The 20,273-nt window shown below is 39.0% G+C and overlaps 1 protein-coding gene across 1 annotated transcript in view; it reads left to right on the top strand.

Annotated features, from left to right (window-relative positions):
* Nucleotides 1-4,419: 4,419 nt before the first annotated feature.
* Nucleotides 4,420-20,273, top strand: part of LOC121381449 (secretin receptor-like) — a 33,077-nt gene continuing 17,223 nt past the window's right edge. The window contains exons 1-4 of the mRNA XM_041510768.1: nucleotides 4,420-4,497; nucleotides 13,963-14,065; nucleotides 15,314-15,424; nucleotides 16,072-16,193. Of these exons, the coding sequence (XP_041366702.1) occupies nucleotides 4,420-4,497; nucleotides 13,963-14,065; nucleotides 15,314-15,424; nucleotides 16,072-16,193 (414 nt within the window). The remainder of the gene's footprint in view (nucleotides 4,498-13,962; nucleotides 14,066-15,313; nucleotides 15,425-16,071; nucleotides 16,194-20,273) is intronic.

The raw sequence follows: 20,273 nt of genomic DNA, 5'->3' as shown, positions 1-20,273 counted from the left end.
ATCATTCTACTCGTTGTAATCCATGTAAAAATATTTTTAATGGAAATACATATAATTGTTATTATCTAGATTCGTGTACTTTCGTTAAATTCGGGCAAAAATTAGCTTTACCCACCCCCCCACACACACACACACACACACACACACACACACACACACACACACACACACACACACACACACACTGGGATCCCCAACGCGTATGGGACAGAGTACTTTTAATTCAGCTCAGTCAAAACACAAAACAAAAAACCCTGAAAAAAACCCCGTACAAGTCACCAAAGAAAGAAATGTTTTATTTAACGGCGCACTCAACACATTTTATTTACCGTTATATGGAAAAAAAGAAATGTTTTATTTAACGACGCACTCGAAATATTTTATTTACGGTTATATGGCGTCAGACATATAGTTAAGGACGACACAAATTAACTGTTAGCAAGTGCATCTTTCGCGTTGACGATTTAAACAAAACAGCGACGAGTGCTCATAAGTCACCATCTGAGACTACTATCCTGTCTGTGGGATGGTGCATATAAAAGATCTCTTGCTGCTAATCAAAAAGAGTAGCCCATGAAGTCCGATGACATATAGCCGTAAAATAAAATGTGTTAAATGCGTCGTTAAATAAAACATTTCCTTCCTTTCTTCCTTCGTTCCTTCCTTCCTTTTCATCTGAGAAATGGTGACACTGCTTTTTATGAACGATTAACGTATCCTGTATAACTAGCTTAGCCACAGTGCAATATGTACCACGGTGGAATTTGAAAAAAATATAGATTTACTATTGTGTCATATTTTAACACTGACTATTGGATGTCAAAAAGTTAGTGCTTTTGACATATAGTCTAATTCTTGGCTCAGACTACCAACTGTCACGACAAAGTTTACTAACGTTCTACGCTCACGACTTCTATGACTGTCCAGTCGCGCTCTTACAATAGAACTAACGCGACGACAGACCATTCTAAAACATCACCCACTTTTTCTGATAAAGTTGGTAACTAGGCTCTACAATGTTTAGAAGGAAGGCGGTGTTCCTGTCTCATAAACATTTACTAAAATATACTAAACAACAAGATAAACGCGATTTTTTTGGGTTTATTTTTTTTATTAGTTTTTTTTTTTAGTTTTTTTTTTTACTGTTTTCCTAATACAATTAATTAAGTAAATAACCTTTCAGAATTGGTCTACAGTGCCCAACATATTGATACTTTTAATAGACACAAAAACTAATGAGACTCAAACTGAATAACTGTAAATAAATTTAATTAAATTAATATTTGCGTGTCTTTTGTTGTTCAGTATATCTTCTAGACTTTAACCGGCTTCGGTGGCGTAGTGGTTAAGCCATCGGACTACAGGCTGGCACGTACAGGGTTCGCAGCTCGGTACCGGCTCCAACCCAGAGCGAGTAATTAAGGGCTCAATGGGTAGGTGTAAGGCCACTGCACCCTCTTCTTTCTCACTAACCACTAACAAACTAACAACTAACCCACTGTCCTGGACAGCGTGCTTGAACCTTAATTGGATATAAGCACGAAAATAAAGAAGTGTTTTATTTAACGACGCACTCAACACATTTTATTTACGGTTATATGGCGTCAGACATATGGTTAAGGACCACACAGATTTTTTTAGAGGAAACCCGCTGTCGCCACATAGGCTACTCTTTTTACGACAGGCAGCAAGGGATCTTTTATTTGCGCTTCCCACAGGCAGGATAGCACAAACCATGGCCTTTGTTGAACCAGTTATGGATCACTGGTCGGTGCAAGTGGTTTACACCTACCCATTGAGCCTTGCGGAGCACTCACTCAGGGTTTGGAGTCGATATCTGGATTAAAAATCCCATGCCTCGACTGGGATCCGAACCCATTACCTGCCAGCCTGTAGACCGATGGCCTGCCACGACGCCACCGAGGCCGGTAAGCACGAAAATAAGTTAAAATGAACGAAATCTAGACTATATTATAATCATGACTCGCTTTGATGGCGGGCGGTAATTACGTAAAGGTGGGGTCCCTCTTATTGGCAGCTAATTTAATGGCGTTAATCATTGTGAAGCTTAGTTATTTTCAAAGCAGAAAGGCATTACAGCTCGATGATGGATGGTCATTAGTAAGGGATCCAAGATCGTCGTAAATCGAAAGCTGCCTGGGTGCGTTTTGTTCCATTTATTCGTAATTCTTGAGCAAATACGTATACGTAATCCGCAGTCCACCGGCCTCAGTGGTGTCGTGGTTAAGCCATCGGACATAAGGCTGGTAGGTACAGGGTTCGCATTTCGGTACCGGCTCCCAACCAGAGCGAGTTTCAACGACTCAGTGGCTAGGCTAGGTGTAAGACCACTACACTCTCTTCTCTCTCAGTAACCAATAACAACTAACAACTAACCCGCTGTCCTGGACAGACAGCCCAGCTAGCTGAGGTGTGTGCCCATGACAGCGTGCTTGAACGTTAATTGGATATAAGCACGAAAATAAGTTGAAATGAAATGAATCCATCATCCGCAATGCGTGATCCGTAACAATAATTTTACATGTACTATTTATAACAAGTACTCGTATAACGAACCGCAAGGGACCATGATAGTTAGTTCGTTATAACAGTAGTTCATTGTACACATTAGCATAAGTTGGTTATTATTGAATAGGGAGATAAAACTGGACTTTACGACCAGTTCGTTCTATGCACTATTTCGTTCTGAGCATGTTCGTTATAAGTGTAATGTAGATTTCATCTATGCGTCTCCATACACATGTGCGTATGCGTCTGTGTATCCGACCACTCTTACGTATTATGGACTATGTATAGGTAAGCACACATGCGTACACACAAACGCGCACATACACGCGCGTACGTATGCGTTCAGGCACACACATGCAGGATTGACGTCAGTTGTAAGAGAGGCGCTCTTCAGATATAAAGTTGTCTGCTCAACATATAATTTGTCAACACACCTTCTTGCCTATCATCTTTGACCCTAATCATTTGTACGGCAATTTTTGATGGAATGAATCCTGCTAATGATTCGTTACTAATGTGTTTCAGTATAGTTTAAAAAGCTGTTTAATTTGGACATAGTTTATCTGTGATGGGCAGGCTTGATGGTACGTTCCTAATGTAGGCGCGGATGAAGGATTTCTGAAGGGGCGGAGGTCAAAATGTGATGACTGATCTCTCCTTTTACACAGAACAGTTAATATAATTACGTTTCCCCTGAAACGTTATGGTCGGTTTTCAAAAGGGGGGGGGGGGGGGGGTCCGGACCGCTGGACCCCCCCCCCTCCGGATCTGCTACTGTAATGTGTTGCGGTATAGTTTAAAAAGCTGTTTAATTTAGAAGTAATTTATCTGTGGTGGACAGGCTTGATGAAATGTTCTTAATGTGTTTCGGTATAGTTTTAAAAGCCGTTTAATTTGGACAAAGTCTATCTGTGATGGGCAGGCCGTCTGACATGTCTACGATGTCCATCAGACAGCTCTGGTCAGCGAGGCTGGACACTAATCTGATGTCATTATACACATGACACGTAATCTGGCGGCGAATTCTTTACTGACTAACGCCGCAACAATCTTGTTTGTCTTAGATAGTACTAAACCGCAAACCATCCAGGGAGGAACTAACGTTGGAATTCTGCCATGTGTAGCATGGCGTCTATTCATTTCTTTTCTAGGGATGTACTTTATTATTATCTGTGTGTCTGTGCATTTGAAATCTGTGTTTAGCAACCAAGGAAATGGTCTCTTAAAACAGGTGGTTGTTTAATACAGGTTATGATGTACTAGATAAAGGCGTTTCACATAATTGAGGTGGCTGTTTAAGACAGGTGGTCGCTTAGTAGAGCAGGTTTGACTATACATCAGTATATTGTTTATACTGCTATGTAATACATTGTTTATATATTTCATCTAGTTATTTGGTTTTTAAATCTGCAGAAAATTCTTTAATATATAGTTTTTGTTTGTGCATATTAGTAATTCATTTCTCATAGTTATTGGTAATTATTGTATTTACAAAAACATATAATGTATGGATCATTTGATTTTTTTCCGGTGTTAGGTCTCTCTCTCTCTCTCTCTCTCTCTCTCTCTCTCTCTCTCTCTCTCTCTCTCTCTCTCTCTCTCTCTCTCTCGCTCCTCTCCTCTCTCTCTCTCTCTCTCTCTCTCTGTGTTTGTGTGTGTGTGGCTTTTTTAGGGGGGGTTGTTGTGTTTTGCTATTGCTGGGGGGTTTTGTGTGTGTTTTTGGGGGGTTTTTTTTGCTTCTTCTTCTTTTTTTTTTTTTTTTTTTTTTGGGGGGGGGGGGGGTCGTTTTTTTAGTGTCTGAAAGTGTGCTAGATCTACCTGTATTTGTGAATAACATTTTCTTAGATCCAACCCATTTAACTGACGATGTAAACTTGCTTGTTTTAGGAGATGACGACGTACCCACCCCTGGGTCTGCCGGCCTACGGAGTCCTGGCGATCACCAGTCTTCTCACCACTCTCAGGGCGGTCAGTCTCGTCTTTGTTTCTTTCTTTATACTTATTGTACTGCTTATATCCAATTAATGTCCAAGCACGCTTTCCTGGCCACTCTGGGCTGTCTGTCCAGGACAGGGAGTTAGCGAGAGAGAAGTCGGTCTGATGGCTAATCATTCATTCATTTATACTTAGTTTCGTGCTTAAATCCAATTTTAAGATTCAAGCACGCTGTCCTGGGCACACACCTCAGCTAACTGGCCTGTGCGTCCAGAACAGTGGGTTAGTTGTTAGTTGTTAGTGATTAGTAAGAGACAAGTCGGTGAAGTAGCCGTACCCCTACCTATTGAGTCGTTACCCTCGCTCTGGGTTGGAATCGGTACCGGGAAGCGATCCTAGTGCCTGTTGTCCTTAACACCGATCGCTTGACCACTACACAACTGACGCCGATGTCTGATGCTCTGTTCTCCTGTCGTCTTATATACTAAGCAGGCACGGATTTAGGCGAGGACTAGAGGTCAAGAAATATATTTTTTTTCTTGTTATTAAATTGCACCACGACTGGTATATCAAAGGCCGTGGTATGTACTACCCTGTCTGTGGGGTGGTGCATTTAAAAGACCCCATGCTGCTAATCGAAAAGAGTAGCCCATGAAGTGGCGACAGCGAGTTTCCTCTCTCAATATCTGTGTGGTCCTTAACCATATGTCTGACGCCATATAACCGTAAATAAAATGTGTTGAGTGCGTCGTTAAATAAAACATTTCTTTCTTTCTTGTCATTGAATTAATGTTATTCCACTACCATTAAAATACACTAGATCCGCGCCTTAATTCTCGGTAGGCATAACTTACATAGCTATCAGTACATCACTTGTCATTATTTTTCTCTGTGTCACAGCTCCAGTTTTATGGGAAAGCAAAGGGTGTTTGTTTAAAGACCTCTCAAATTAGTGTGTTTAAAATACGATAACTGCAGCACTTGGTCTAGATACGGGACATGCGCGGGATTTAGCTCAGTCGGTTGAGCGCTCGCTTGAGGTGCTGGAGTCGCAGGAACGAACCGCCACGGTAGATTCGTTCAACTGATATATTATTTTCAAACAGTGTACAACCACTGGTCAAAGGCCGTGGTATGTGCTTTCCTGTCTGTGGGAAAATGCACATAAAAGACCCCTTTCTGCATTTGGTAATTCTGACTCGAAGTCATCAGAATTACCAAATGTTTGACATCCAATAGCCGATTAAAAAGTGTGTGCGTGTGTGTGTTTGTGTGTGTGTGTTGGGGGGGGGGGGGCAGGGGGCCACTCTGAAACATCCAATGGCCGATGATTAATAAATCATTGTGCTCTAGTTTTGTCGTTAAAACAAACTATAACTTCAATCGTATAACAATTCCAGAAACATTGAATCGAAGTGTTTAAAAATACTATTAAAATTATTTTTGCACACAGATCAAGGTAATAATACTGTGCATAATTTGATGCGCCAATAATAATTTTCTTTATTAATTAACAAAATCATCTAATAATATACACCGAAAACCTACACTGTCGTGAATATTTAGTCCGCGTATTAGGCGGCTCCTGTCCAATATTTGAAGAAAGAAAAAAACTTGTCTACCCTAACGGTACAGGAAGGAAATGGTTTATTTAACGACGCACTCAACACATTTTATTTACGGTTATATGGCGTCGGACATATAGTTAAGGCCCACACAGATATTGAGAGAAGAAACCCGCTGTTGTCACTTCATGGGCTACTCTTTTCGATTAGCAGCAAGAGAGCTTTTATATGCATCACCCCATAGACAGGATAGCACATACCACGGCCTTTGATGTACCAGTCGTGGTGCAATGGCTGGGGCGAGAAATAGCCCAATGGGCAAACTGACGGGAATCGATCCCAAACCGACCGCAGATCAAGCGAGCGTTTTACCATTGGGCTACGTCTCGCCTCCTAACGGTACAAGAGACAGCATCTTGGCAAGCCAAGGGAGCATTCCGTATAGGATATAGTGTCTCCAAGAGTACTCGAGTACTCGGGCAATCCGGCAATTTGTTCGCGCAAGTAGTCTGCTGTTTGACTGTGATTATTTCATGGCAGACAGCTATGAAGTGGCAACTATTTGACTGAAGTTGACAGGGGAGAGCATGTAGTTTGTAAACATGTGTTACTTGTTGTTGACATTGAAGACTTGTTTGTGGTAATTCCGACCCATGCAAAAGTAGTGCTTTTTGTGTAAAATGGGTGTAACTCCGGCCAGGTTTAGAGGGTGTGTTTGTTTAAACCAATATTTTGGGAGAAAGAGCTGGACAATAGAGGTTGTCCTTTTCAGGGTATGTATCCTGCTGATATTAATAAAAAATGTTGTAGCCACTAAGGCTATATAGAAACTAAAGCTATATAGCGAAATTAATTGTGGTCTGTGGCCAATCTAATTAAAATTAGCTCCACTATTACAAGTGGATCTAACAGCAGCACGTTGAAGCTCATATCCAGTTGACCTTTCATTTGGTCAGTCAAAACCTTACTTGCAAAATCATGCCAGTGATTTGAAAAGAATTTGAAAACATTCGGAATTATGCCGAGGTATACGAAATGATTCGGGTGAATTACGAAGTATGCCGGAAACTAATTTCAATATCAAATTTTATATAAAATTCGTTTCAAGACGAAAACAAAACCGTAATGGTATAGCCATAAAATCAGTTTATACTAGTATACAATCCAGAATTTATTACTGCACTTTCCCTCCTGTTTTTTCAATGTTGAAATAGACCAACAAGTTCGCCTATTGCATAAATAGTCTCGCCCGATATTTTTAGAATGTGTATGCTCCCGAATAACGCTATAAAAGGCTAAGTGTAATTGGTCGATATTTAAATTGTTACCTGGACATGGGAGTCCACTCTGTTAGATCTACTGGTAGACCAGTAGAACTAATTTTAATCAGATTGGTCTGTGGCCACTCGAGGCCGTCCGAAGTACTCGAGTACCCGTGCAAACTAAAAACAATAGCATACTGCAGTGCACGATAGGGACTCGCAGCTTGACTTGTGATGATGGAGAGACAGTGATCGTAATATAGATGATTCACAAATAACATTCCTAGTCGGAAGCTTTTATCTCGTCTTTTGTCACTGATAAGCCGAATATTTCTAATAAATAACAATTAGTCTGCTGCTGAACGCATAAAAGAAAAATATTATTACGCCGTGTGCTAAATATATATATTCATTGTGGTCCTATATTTGACGAATGTCTATAGGCTTACTTCATTCAGTTTTTCTTTTGTGCGTCTTTTCTATATAAGGAAGTAGGATCTAGCTCAATCGGTAGAGCGTTACTCTGAGGTGCTTTACGTCGGAGGATCGAACCACCTCAGTGGACCAAATCTCGGATAGGGTTCTTCCCGCGTCCAAATGAAAGGAACGATATCTGGAGGGAGCACAACCTACGGTGCCCCCCCCCCCACCCCCTCCCCCACCCCCGGTTCCTACGGGCCTGGTCTGGTATATCAGAGGACGTGGTATATGATGTCCTGTCTGTCGGAAAGTGCTACTAAATTGAAAATGTCGCGGGCTATCTCCAAGACTTCGAGGCAAATATTACAAAAATTTTGTCATCATAATCGATAATTAATAAATCAGTGTACTCTAGTTAAGTCGTTAAACAAAACAAACTTTCAACTTTTTGTCTACTCTGTATCAAAAAAATATATTTTTAATACCTCTGTAAAAACAAATCAGACTGATGCAGTTCTTGAAGTTAAAAGAACCATCTCCGGTTGTACACCAACGTTATAGCTTTGTTTCCACGCAATTAAACAAATACCATTGAGACCTCCTTGGCCGGTTCCACAAATCAAACCTCGAACGTACGTCAGTCGGCGACATGATATAATGTTTTAAAGTCTCGGTCTATCCATACCAGCGACTGGATTAACGAAGATATCATTCAAAACGTCCACTTGGAAACACTTTTGTAGTCAGAGTGGGGCAGACCCGCAGAAACCTGGTGGGGAGGCGTGTGCTCCTTACTTGAGAACGAAATGTACTTTTTGTTTGTCCTGTTGTATATAAAGGTTAAAATATGACTTGTTCCCCACTCCTAATAAAGACTGTGGCCCCACAATTAGAGACTGTGCCGACCCCTCCCCCTAGATATCGTTTCTACGGGCCTGAGGAAGCTATGACCTCCGCATTTACACCTTCTCCGCCGCCACCGTTTATATTTTGCCTGACACTTCATAACACAACTCATAGACAGTGTATGTGTCCACCCCCACACTCTTAATTTGCGTGTCCCAATTGTTGGCAATATAGGAATTATCCTCGTAAATTATTTTAGCATCTACATTTGTTATTATTTTGTAATAAGACTACGTTGACGCTGTATAAAACTAAACAGTCTTCTTTATTAGTGTAATATTTGTACACATTGCGTCACTGTGTGTAATTGCGAATTTCCGGCAAATAACTTCAAAATATTACGCCGCTTCACGTATTATATACCGGAGAATATATACCGGAAAATACGTAATCGGCCGAGGTGTTCCGGAAAATAAAGTCAATTTTCGAATATGTGGAAACATTCTATTTAATCAAAAGTATATTATACGATATAAATGGTATTTGTATATACCGTAGTCAAATAGGCTAATAAAGCATTGGTTTAATCTTTTAATCTATATAAAGATAATGTTAGAAGGCCAATGAATATGGCGGCAAACCCCCTCAGTGAGCCATTTGACAAAAAGGAAACGATTCTTTCTTTGTTAAAATAAGAAATATCAGGCTCAGGCGCATGTGCAATCGAAACCCTCCCCCTGCTCTTGCCAATTTTCCCCCTTTTTTCAATATATTTTCTAGAGAGCGTAAGTCGATCCCCCTATAAACTTCGCTTGCCAGTCTAGACCCCTCCCTGCATAGATTCCTCCATACGCAGCTGAGGCTATTTTTATCATCTGTTTACTGCCCTTTTGATAATAACACCACCCCCCCCCCCCCCCCCCCCCCCCAAAAAAAAAAAATCGTCAGTGGTAATATTGAAGTACAAATCATATCTCAAAATAATCTAATTGTGCGACACATTCTCCACGGTCGGCTTCTTATGTTTTTCAAATTGCATTATGTTTCCAATTTAGCTGGTCCTTCTCTCGCCTGACGTATTCCTGGACGATTTAGTTCGTTCTCATCGCACATCGCATATTTCTCAAAGATGCCGGATTTAATACCTGCAAAGAAAATTAATCAGCGCATCCGTCATAAACATTTGTGTTTCCTAGTACTCATGAATACAATGCATTGACGCCACAACAATGCAATCTCGGCCAATGTGTTTATTGGAAAACTGGGTTACTCTTGTTAATCAAAACTGCAAAACTGTTATTGCCTTCGGAATTGTATCTTCGTACAAGATATTGCATTCAGAATTGTATCTTCGTACAAGATAAACAGATAATTCGTGAATATGTTGGACTTTAAGGCTTTGGAACTCCATATTTTGAGTAGGTCAAAAAACATGATGTCAAGTTGAAGCATGATATCAGTTGAGATCAGGGTTAGGGGTGGGTCATCGCAACCCGACACCATAAAAGACAGAATAATGAAGCATGCAGATAATTAGTATTTTGTTGTGAGAAACCAATTCCATCACTGGCAACTGCCATCGTGTTCTTTTCGGGTTTCCTTGTCGTCTGATGCTTGCCAATAAATAATTAAGGAACCTAAAGTAATGAAAGCGTGAGCATTTCTGTGAATGCGTTGCACAGGGGCTGGCAGAAATCGTGAGTCTGAACCTATAACTTTCTTGACCCATTTGGCTATTTCTCGTTCCAGCCAGTGCTCCACAACTGGTGTAACAAAGACCGTGGCATGTACTATCCTGTCTGTAAAATGGTGCATGAAAAAGATCCCTTGGTGCTAATCGAAAAGAGTAGCCCATGAAGTGGCGACAGCGGGTTCCTCTCTCAATATCTGCGTGGTCCGTAACCATATGTCTGACGCCATATAACCGTAAATAAAATGTGTGGAGTGCGTCGTTAACTAAAACATTCCTTCATATAAGTATCTGGCTATAGCTCAGTGGTAGAGCGGGTGCCTGGGGTGCGATGAGTATTAGGATCGATCGCCCTCAATGGATTCTGGGGGGTTTTCTCGTTCCAACCAATGTCCCCATAACTGGTGCTTTAAAAGCTATGGTATATGATTTCATGTCAATGGGAAAATACATAAAAAGACCTCTTGCTGCTTATTTGGTAGGAGTAACCTATGTGGCGACAGCGAATATTCTCTATTTCCCTGTCGATCGATCGAGTTTCGAAATAACTACGTTGGACGCCAAAGTAAAAATGATCTGATATGTCGTTAAACTAATATTTTGCTTTGAATACAGATAACTGTATTTTGAAAGAGTGTTATGCCACCCTATATGACGAGTGCATAAGAAAACCATTTGCTGTTAACTGGGTTAGTCAAATACGATATCCCCTTCTTACTGCTGGTTTTGGTCACATATGGTATAATCAAAATGTAGAAAACTGTAGTACATTTATATCACTATTCAAACGGAGAATGACAGATCAATTTATTCAATCTATGTTTGCTGTATTCAGCAACTCTCCAAAATGTCTGTTATACAAATTCGTTGTTAATAATTATTGCCTACAACTTTACTTTCAGAAACCTATTGCCCTAAAATATAAACATATGTTGTGTAACTATAGACTATCAATTTATAGAAACGGGCAGATACCACAATATTGACAAGAATAATAGGATTTATAATAAATGAATATTTAACGACACCCCAGCACGAAAAATACATCGGCTATTGGGTAATAGGATTTGTAGTCTCTGCAATATGAATGTAGTAGAAGACGAATATTACTTTGTTCTAGTGTATCCTTTCTACAGTACCATAAGAGATAAAAAAAAATTATTAAACCTTATTATTATAATAAAGCATCAACATTTAAATTAAACGCAACTTCTGTCCAGCGACAAATCAAAACAGCTAATTAAATTGTGTAAATATTTAGCCACTGCTACCACGCATAGAACAATAACATTGATACATGACGCGCATTATTATATTGTATACAGGGCCGTACCCTCCGGGTGGGCAGGGGGGGCAGCTGCCCCCCCTGAGAATCTTGTCCTTTTTTTTTTTTTATATATATCTCCAGTAATAGCATAGAAATGTTTAATCTTTATAGTATGTTAAAAATTATTTATAAAATTTAGTGCCCCCCCATGGATTTTGGTCAGGGTACGGCCCTGGTATATTATTACTATGCATGTGTTACCCATTTATTATTGACTTTTGTCGATTCTAATCCGCTGCTACTTACCATTCCTCGCTATGTGCACATCATATTATTTTATTTATAAATATCTACAAAATGTATATTTTGTTTTACAAAATAAAATGTATCTATATTCTCAAATATAAAACTAGCAGACACGGTGATACACTGCGCGACATCTAGTTCGACACGCTATCACACTGCAGACGAGATTCAATAATTAATGCATGACAAAAATAAAAATAAACTGCTTTCAAAAATACAAAAGATACAAAATTAGTTTATTTATTAATAGCTTTACTTACATTACACAATTACCGCTTTAACAAATATGACACATAAAAAAGTGACACGTTTAAAATATAAACATTTTGATATACAGAATATTTAAAGGGACATTCTCGAGTTTGCTGCAGTGTAAGATGTTTCCGACTAATAAAATATTTCTACGATTAAACTTATATATTAAATATATTTTCTTGTTTAGAATATCAGTGTCTGTATATGCAGTGTGTTTCTGGTCGTCTTAATATTTGTAAGAAGCCCAAACTTGATTTTGTCTTCAAATAATTTCGTACGTACGAAAAAATAATTTTTAGGAAATAAAATGAAATTTAAGCTAGTACAAATATTAGAATGATCAGAAACACATTTAATATACAGCCACTAATATTTAATGCAGAAAAATATATCTGGTATGTAATTACAGTCGTTAAAAAGTCTCTGTTAGTTGATAACATCTGAAAACCGTTTATTTTTCTCGTTAATAAATAACAATAACTACTTTCCTGATTAAACAATGCGTTTTGGTGCTTATGTTTTGTACGTGTGTGTGTATGTGTGCGTGTGTGTGCATATGTGCGTGTATGTATGTGTGTGCAATTGCAGGAGGGAGGTCATGTGTTGGTAGATAGTCCACTCCGTCACATTTCTAAATGATTGTGTAATTGCAGGATGCCGTGTGTTGTAGATATTCCCAACCGTCACGTTGCTAAATGATTGTATAAGTGCAGGATGTCGTTTGTTGTAGATATTTTACTCCGTCACGTTGCTAAATGATTTTTATAATTGCAGGATGTCGTTTGGTGTAGATATTCTACTCCGTCACGTTGCTAAATGACTGTGTAATTGCAGGATGTCGTATATATTCCCCTCCGTCACATTGCTAAATGATTGTGTAATTGCAGGATGTCGTGTGGTGGCAGATTTTCCCCTCCGTAACATTACTAAATGATTGTTTAATTGATGGTAGATATTCCACTCCGTCACGTTACTAAATGATTGCATAATTGCAGGATGTCGTGTGATAGTATTCTCTCCGTCACATTACTAAATGATTCTGTAATTGCAAAATGTGTGTTGGTAGATATTTCACTCTGTCACGTTGCTAAATGATTGTCTAATTGCAGGATGTCGTGTGTTGGTAGATATTCCACTCCGTCACGTTGCTAAATGATTGTGTAATTGCAGGATGTCGTTTGTTGTATATATTCCTAACCGCCACGTTGCTAAATGTTTTATAATTGCAGGATGTCCTGTGTTGTAGATATTCCTAACCGTCACGTTGCTAAAAGATTGTGTAATTGCAGGATGTCCTGTGTTGTAGATATTCCACTCTGTCACATTACTAAATGATTGTATAATTGCAGGATGTCGTGTGATGGTATTCTCTCCATCACATTACTAAATGATTATGTAATTGTAGAATGTGTGTTGGTAGATATTTCACTGCGTCACATTACTAAATGGGTGTAATTGCAGGATGTGTGTTGGTAGATATTCCACTCCGTCACGTTGCTAAATGATTGTGTAATTGCAGGACGTCGTGTGTTGGTAGATATTCCACTCCGTCACGTTGCTAAATGGTTGTGTAATTGCAGGATGTCGTGTGTTGTAAATATTTCACTCCGTCACGTTGCTATATGATTGTGTAATTGCAGGATGTCGTATGTTGTAGATATTCCACTCCGTCACGTTGCTATATGATTTAGTAATTTCAGGATATCGTATTTTGTAGATATTCCACTCCGTCACGTTGCTATTTGATTGTGTAATTGCAGGATGTCGTATTTTGTCGATATTCCTCTCCGTCACGTGTGACGTTGCTATTTGATTGTGTAATTGCAGGATGTCGTATGTTGTAGATATTCCACTTCGTCACGTTGCTAAATGATTGTGTAATTGCAGGATGTCGTGTGGATATCTCCTGAGGACCAGCAACAGAGAATTCAGAACGCCTCCATAGCATGTTACAAACAGATGTACAACGAGAGTCGACAAATTCCTAATGGTAAGATCGGCTCAGCCAGACTATCTCAAAATAAAACATAAATAGATGATTAATACGAAACTCCCATACCGTAGTACTTTCGGGAACTCTGTTTTTTTTTTTTTAGATTTTTAATGCAAAAACAAAATAAAGTTTATTTTGTTTAACGATACGACTAGAGCATATTGATTAATTAATCATCGGATATTGGATGTCAAATATTTGGTAATTCTGACATATAGTCATCAGAGGAAACCCGCTACATCTTTCCTAATGCAGAACGGGATCTTTTATATGCACTTTCCCACAAACAGAAAAGCACATACTAGTGTAATATTGGCGTGACGTGAGCGTGACGTAAATCACATGCTGACCCAATTCGTAGACAAATAACGTATAGTAGGTCTCGACATCTGCTTACTTCGGCGTTTCGGTTTGTTTGCAGTTGGTTTGTAATAAATAAAATACTTAACTACCTTGCCTGCCATACCATTATTATGAAACTCGTGAACAGTGTTGGTATCCGACTCGCGTTCACTCTTCAGATACCAAAACTGTTCACTCATTTCATAAAAATGGTATGACAGCCAAGCTCGTTTAGTATTATATATATATATATATATATATATATATATATATATATATATATATATATATATATATATATATATATATATATATATCATGGGCGTCGATCGGTGGAGGACAGGGGGGACGCGTCCCCCTCACTTTTCAACGCCGGGGGACAATCTATATAAGTGTCTCCCCCCCCCCCCCTCATTTTTTCGTTTAGCAAAAGCAACAACAACAACACCAACAAAACCAACAACAACACCAACAAAATCAACAACAGCACTAACAAAACAAAACAACAAAATTAAAAGTTTAACCTCTAATGTGTAGCTTTACGATTTTCATTGGCATTCCTTTATCTCTCTCTCTCTCTCTCTCTCTCTCTCTCTCTCTCTCTCTCTCTCACACACACACACACACACAAACACACACACACACACACACACACACACACACACTAACACGCCCCCCCCCCCCCCCACACACACACATTTTTAAAGCCGGATTGACGCCCATGATATATATATATATATATATATATATATATATATATATATATATATATATATATATATATATTTATTTATTTGTTTGTTGTTTTTTATGCGTTTGTTTTCCACCTTATGAGTCCGTACCCTAGCCCACACATCGCCCGCGCTCCTGTACATATATTTAATATCCTCTTGACTCTTGCAGGAGTGCACTGCCCCATGTACTGGGATACACTGGTGTGCTGGCCAGACACCCCCGCCGGGACGGTGTCCGTCATGCCCTGCCCCAACTACGTCAACATGTTCCAAATGGATGGTAAGTTTACAGTCTCTTGTTTGTTTATGTTACCTAGAGACAGTTTTTATGTTTTGTCCAACTGTCGGGTTATTGCATTCCCTTCACATCCTAGTCCTTGTCTCTACAACCGCGAAACAATTCTGTTTAAATGGCATCTGTGAACGAATTCCGTGTTTGTTTAAATTACTGGTTAAGAGACATTGTCGGTGAAAATATACTAAAAGAAGAGAGAGAGAGAGAGAGAGAGAGAGAGAGAGAGAGAGAGAGAGAGAGAGAGAGAGAGAGAGAGAGAGAGAGAGAGAGAGAGAGAGAGACAGACAGACAGACAGACAGACAGACAGAGAAAGATAGACGGAGAGAGAGAGACAGACAGACAGAGAAAGATAGACGGAGAGAGACAGACAGACAGACAGACAGAGACAGAGACAGAGCGGCAGAAATACTATTATTGTTGTTCTGTTATTTTTATTATTATTATTATTATTATTACAAGGGAACTGGTTGGAATAGGAGAAAACCCACTCGAATAACGGAATGCCATAGATGGATCCATTATGTAATTATTTTCCCCGTTTTGGAGTGTTGCTCTTCTCTTTTGTCGGATGTCTTTGGTCATAGGTGGGGGAGCGTGATATATCTTTATTAATTTAGCAATGACATTTCAGAGAACGCGTCGAAGGTGTGTACAGAGAACGGCACGTGGTTCGTCAGCCCCACCCTGAATAAGATGTGGACCAACTACTCCAGCTGCATGGCCATCTTCAACAAGGTGCCGCCCTTAATTGCAGTAAGTTGACTGTCATTCTGTCTTCTTTTACCATGTTGATATTTTATGTTCGTGTTTATCCGTTGTCCTGTGTATGAAGCTTAGCTGCTTGTCCATGCAGTAAGTTTACTGTCATTCTGTCTTCTTTTACCATGTTGATATTTTATGTTCCTGTTTATCCGTTGTCCTGTGTGTGAAACTTAGCTGCTTGTCCATGCAGTAAGTTTACTGTCTTTCTGTCTTCTTTTACCATGTTGATATTTTATGTTCGTGTTTATCCGTTGTCCTGTGTATGAAGCTTAGCTGCTTGTCCATGCAGTAAGTTTACTGTCTTTCTGTCTTCTTTTACCATGTTGATATTTTATGTTCGTGTTTATCCGTTGTCCTGTCTATGAAGCTTAGCTGCTTGTCCATGCAGTAAGTTTACTGTCTTTCTGTCTTCTTTTACCATGTTGATGTTTTATGTTCGTGTTTATCCGTTGTCCTGTGTATGAAGCTTAACTGCTTGTCCATGCAGTAAGTTTACTGTCTTTCTTGATATTTTATGTTCGTGTTTATCCGTTGTCCTGTGTATGAAGCTTAGCTGTTTGTCCATGTCAGGGATTAATGGTTTCAAATGAGAGAACTCGGAAACCAGGCACGGCAGGAGCAAGTAAACATTGGAGGGGCTGAAATATGGAAAGCGCAAAGCAAAGTTTCTAGGTGGTTTCGGGAGTAAACTTTTGAAAACTAGATGTCCTGAAACACAATTTCTTGCATTATACAAGTAAAATTCATCTCTGCCTTAAGATTTACTACCAATAATATTTTTTATTCATCCTCCCTCCACCACCACCCTCCACCCTCACCCCCTGCTCCACCGTGCCTGGAAACCCGATGCGCCATATGTCATTATTTAGCTTCAGTTTTGTCATTTAAAAAATGTTTGTATCTTGAATCTTGAACTGTATTAAACGCACCTTTATCCAATTAAGATTCAGGCATGTCGGCCCTGGGCCCATCCTCCGACTTCAGAACAGACATTATTGGTCTAGTCGTCATACATGTTTCACGAAATCCATAAAACCAGACGTATCCCATGATAACCCCTTCTCTTAAAGCGTTACGTAATTTTGAACGGCACCATACGGGCAAAGTATCTTAAATCGATTGTATAACAGCTGGTGATGAGTTCCTGCGACAAGACTAGGTCTACCAGGCCATAACGTGGTCGTCATTTGCAACCACTGAACGATAATGTTGGATCTGCCGTAGGTAACCCATATGGGGGTATGATGCTGACAATGTTGCCGTACATAGTTTCAGGAACGCACGTGTCATTATTAAAAACAGATGAATAAATATAGCGGCACTAGCTTCCACAAAACCGAATGACACAACTAAGAATACAGTTAAGCTTCACATTGGAACCTGTGTCAATTACTCTCGCTTTCTCGCAGTTGCTAATATACAATGGTATTAGGGACAATGTTTCTACAAGTGACACTAAGCATCTAATCCAGAATGGGAAACACCTAAGTCTATCTATGCTTTTTTTTTTTTTTTCTTTTTTTTTTTTGCTTTTTTTTTTTAAACACGTTTAATACATCCAGAATCAAATATGGTAATTTCAGAGATGGGGGCCCTGATAACGTTACAGTCATGTTATGGCAAATGATTCTAGACAATATGAATGATATAGATTTACACGACGATTATAATATATTACAACAGTAATAATAAAAACGAATATACCAAAGTATAAAAAAGATTATGATGTTTGGAGTTAAATGTGAAATATGGAAGTAAAAGAAAGGAGTTAAAGAATGAAAGAAAAGAAAAATAAGGAAAGAAAGAAATGAAAGAGTGAAAGATTGAAATATAAAACAAAAAGTATATCTATCTTGTTATAAAGATCCAAGTAGTAATGACGTTGTAAACAGATTAACCTGTACCATGTCTGGAATCAACTGTACATCATGTGTTTCTAGCACAACACACTATTTCATCACATACTGTGGACACCGAGGGCCAGACTGTAGCAGGTCCACAGTGATGCATACAATGACCACTGACACGAAGATAGTATACCTATAATACTGCCCTAGAGACGCTACCAGCAAACACCACCAGGTTATGGTGCTAAAACAAAGGCAATATATTTTACATCTAATGGTTACAGAAAGTTATAAATTTCACCTAAAAGAAAAAACTAGCTTGAATCATCAAAGGCATAGTTTACACATATCTAGTCTATAAAATTAAGTGCGAAAAGGCAGCCAACAATGGGTATTAATATCACATTTTCGAAACAGCCGCAGTTGTTAAGAACAAATATATGATGCCCAAAACCTTATTTATGCACTGTGTATTAACATAAGAAACAGAACCTTACGGAATCATAAGACAATGCGTTAACACATTTATTATACAACACTTGAAACAATATGCAGGAAACTGGTCATTAAAAAACAATCAAACTCAGTTCCCCTAATATTTATCACGAATCCTTCATAATTGTATCTAAAACTGGAACAATATTACATTATCAGCGACAGACAATGAATTCAAATAGCTAAATCAGTACATTGTATAATCTCAAGGGTGATACGATGTCATCATTCCGATCTGTGAATTATATGCCTTAAACATGTATAATTAGCAAATAATAAATAATAATAAAAACACTTAATGCCCTAAACTTGAATCTTCGCCGCCAGACTAAGGCATGAGTCGGTGCACGTTGTGACGTCACGGGGAGAGATTTAATGTTCTTCTTGGCGCTAAAATCTTCTTAAATCTTCTTTAATCTCTTGAAATCTTCTTAAATGTTGTTACAGATTTTCCATTCATAATAACCACTTTTTACGGATTGCCGTTATGGACCGCCATTACGAACGACCACACAACGAATCTACGTTTTGTTGATTTTGCCGATTATCTGGCCTGCGGTTGTTAACAACTCTTCTGTAGATTGAGGGAAAATGGAGATTTTATTCATATTTATTGGTTTAGTCTGAAAGGAAAAAAATATATTTCCGTCTTTATGTACCGTGTTTTATTGTCCAATTACAGGTTCTTAATATTTTACCGTTCAGTTTTGTTGTATTCTTTCTTAGTTACGGTGGTTTGACATTATCTTTATTGTTTGCGAAAAGCAAAGCCAAACACGTACATGTACATTGTTGATATTCATGTAGCATCAAATATCACTCAAACTTAATTTACAAAGTTCAATCAAAGATAAAGAAAAAACCCACCTTTACTCTTTTAAATATAATTGAAGAAGTTTCTGACGGATTGTCAAAGTAATGGGTCGGAACTAGTTTATGTTTTTGCAAAAAGAAAAGAGGCCAACAATCGAATGTAAGGACCAAAGTTTAGATAGACTTTCTGAGGTGCCAACATTGAAAAGGAGGGGTGTGTTCTGCCGAGAGGCTCTCAGTTGTAACTATGAGCGACTTCGGGTGCAAGAGATGTGGTTTGTATTTTGAGGAATCTATAATTGTGTGGTGTGTTTTGAACTCGAGGAATCCTACATACCGATACCGCATCTTAAGTTTGTTTTGTTTAACGATGCCACTAGATCACATTGGTTTATTAATCATCGGCAATGTCATTCGGTAATTTTGACATTTAGTCTTAGATATGTTCTATTAGACGTAAGGGATCTTTTATATGCACCATCCCATTGACAGTATAGCAAATACCACGACCTTTGATATAACGGTCGTGGAGCACTGGCTAGAACGAGAAGTATACCAAATGGGACCACTGACGGGGATCGATCCTGGACAGACCGCACATCAAGCGCTTTACCTCAGTGCTACGTCCCGCCCTTGACTTCAGGGTTCAGAACTGCGCAGGCGCGACATTCCGAAAACGGGTTATAGTGAAAATAGAACCATGCCAAAACGACCCCAAACGAAAATGGAACCAAATTGGACAAAACGGAACCTAGCGTTGGCTTAGACGGTACCACAGTATATGGCTATATGGTTAAAACGGATCCGCCCCCCCCCCTCCCCCCCAAATTAAAAAAAAAAAATGTATGGGTAAAACCAATCTGATTAAAATTAGCTTTACTGGTATCTAACAGCATTGCGAGGACTCCCATGTCCA

The sequence above is a fragment of the Gigantopelta aegis genome, chromosome 9 (assembly GCF_016097555.1).
Source record: "Gigantopelta aegis isolate Gae_Host chromosome 9, Gae_host_genome, whole genome shotgun sequence".
Classification (NCBI taxonomy): domain Eukaryota; kingdom Metazoa; phylum Mollusca; class Gastropoda; order Neomphalida; family Peltospiridae; genus Gigantopelta; species Gigantopelta aegis.
Note: the sequence above shows the minus strand (reverse complement) of the source record. Positions and strands in the feature narration are given on the sequence as shown.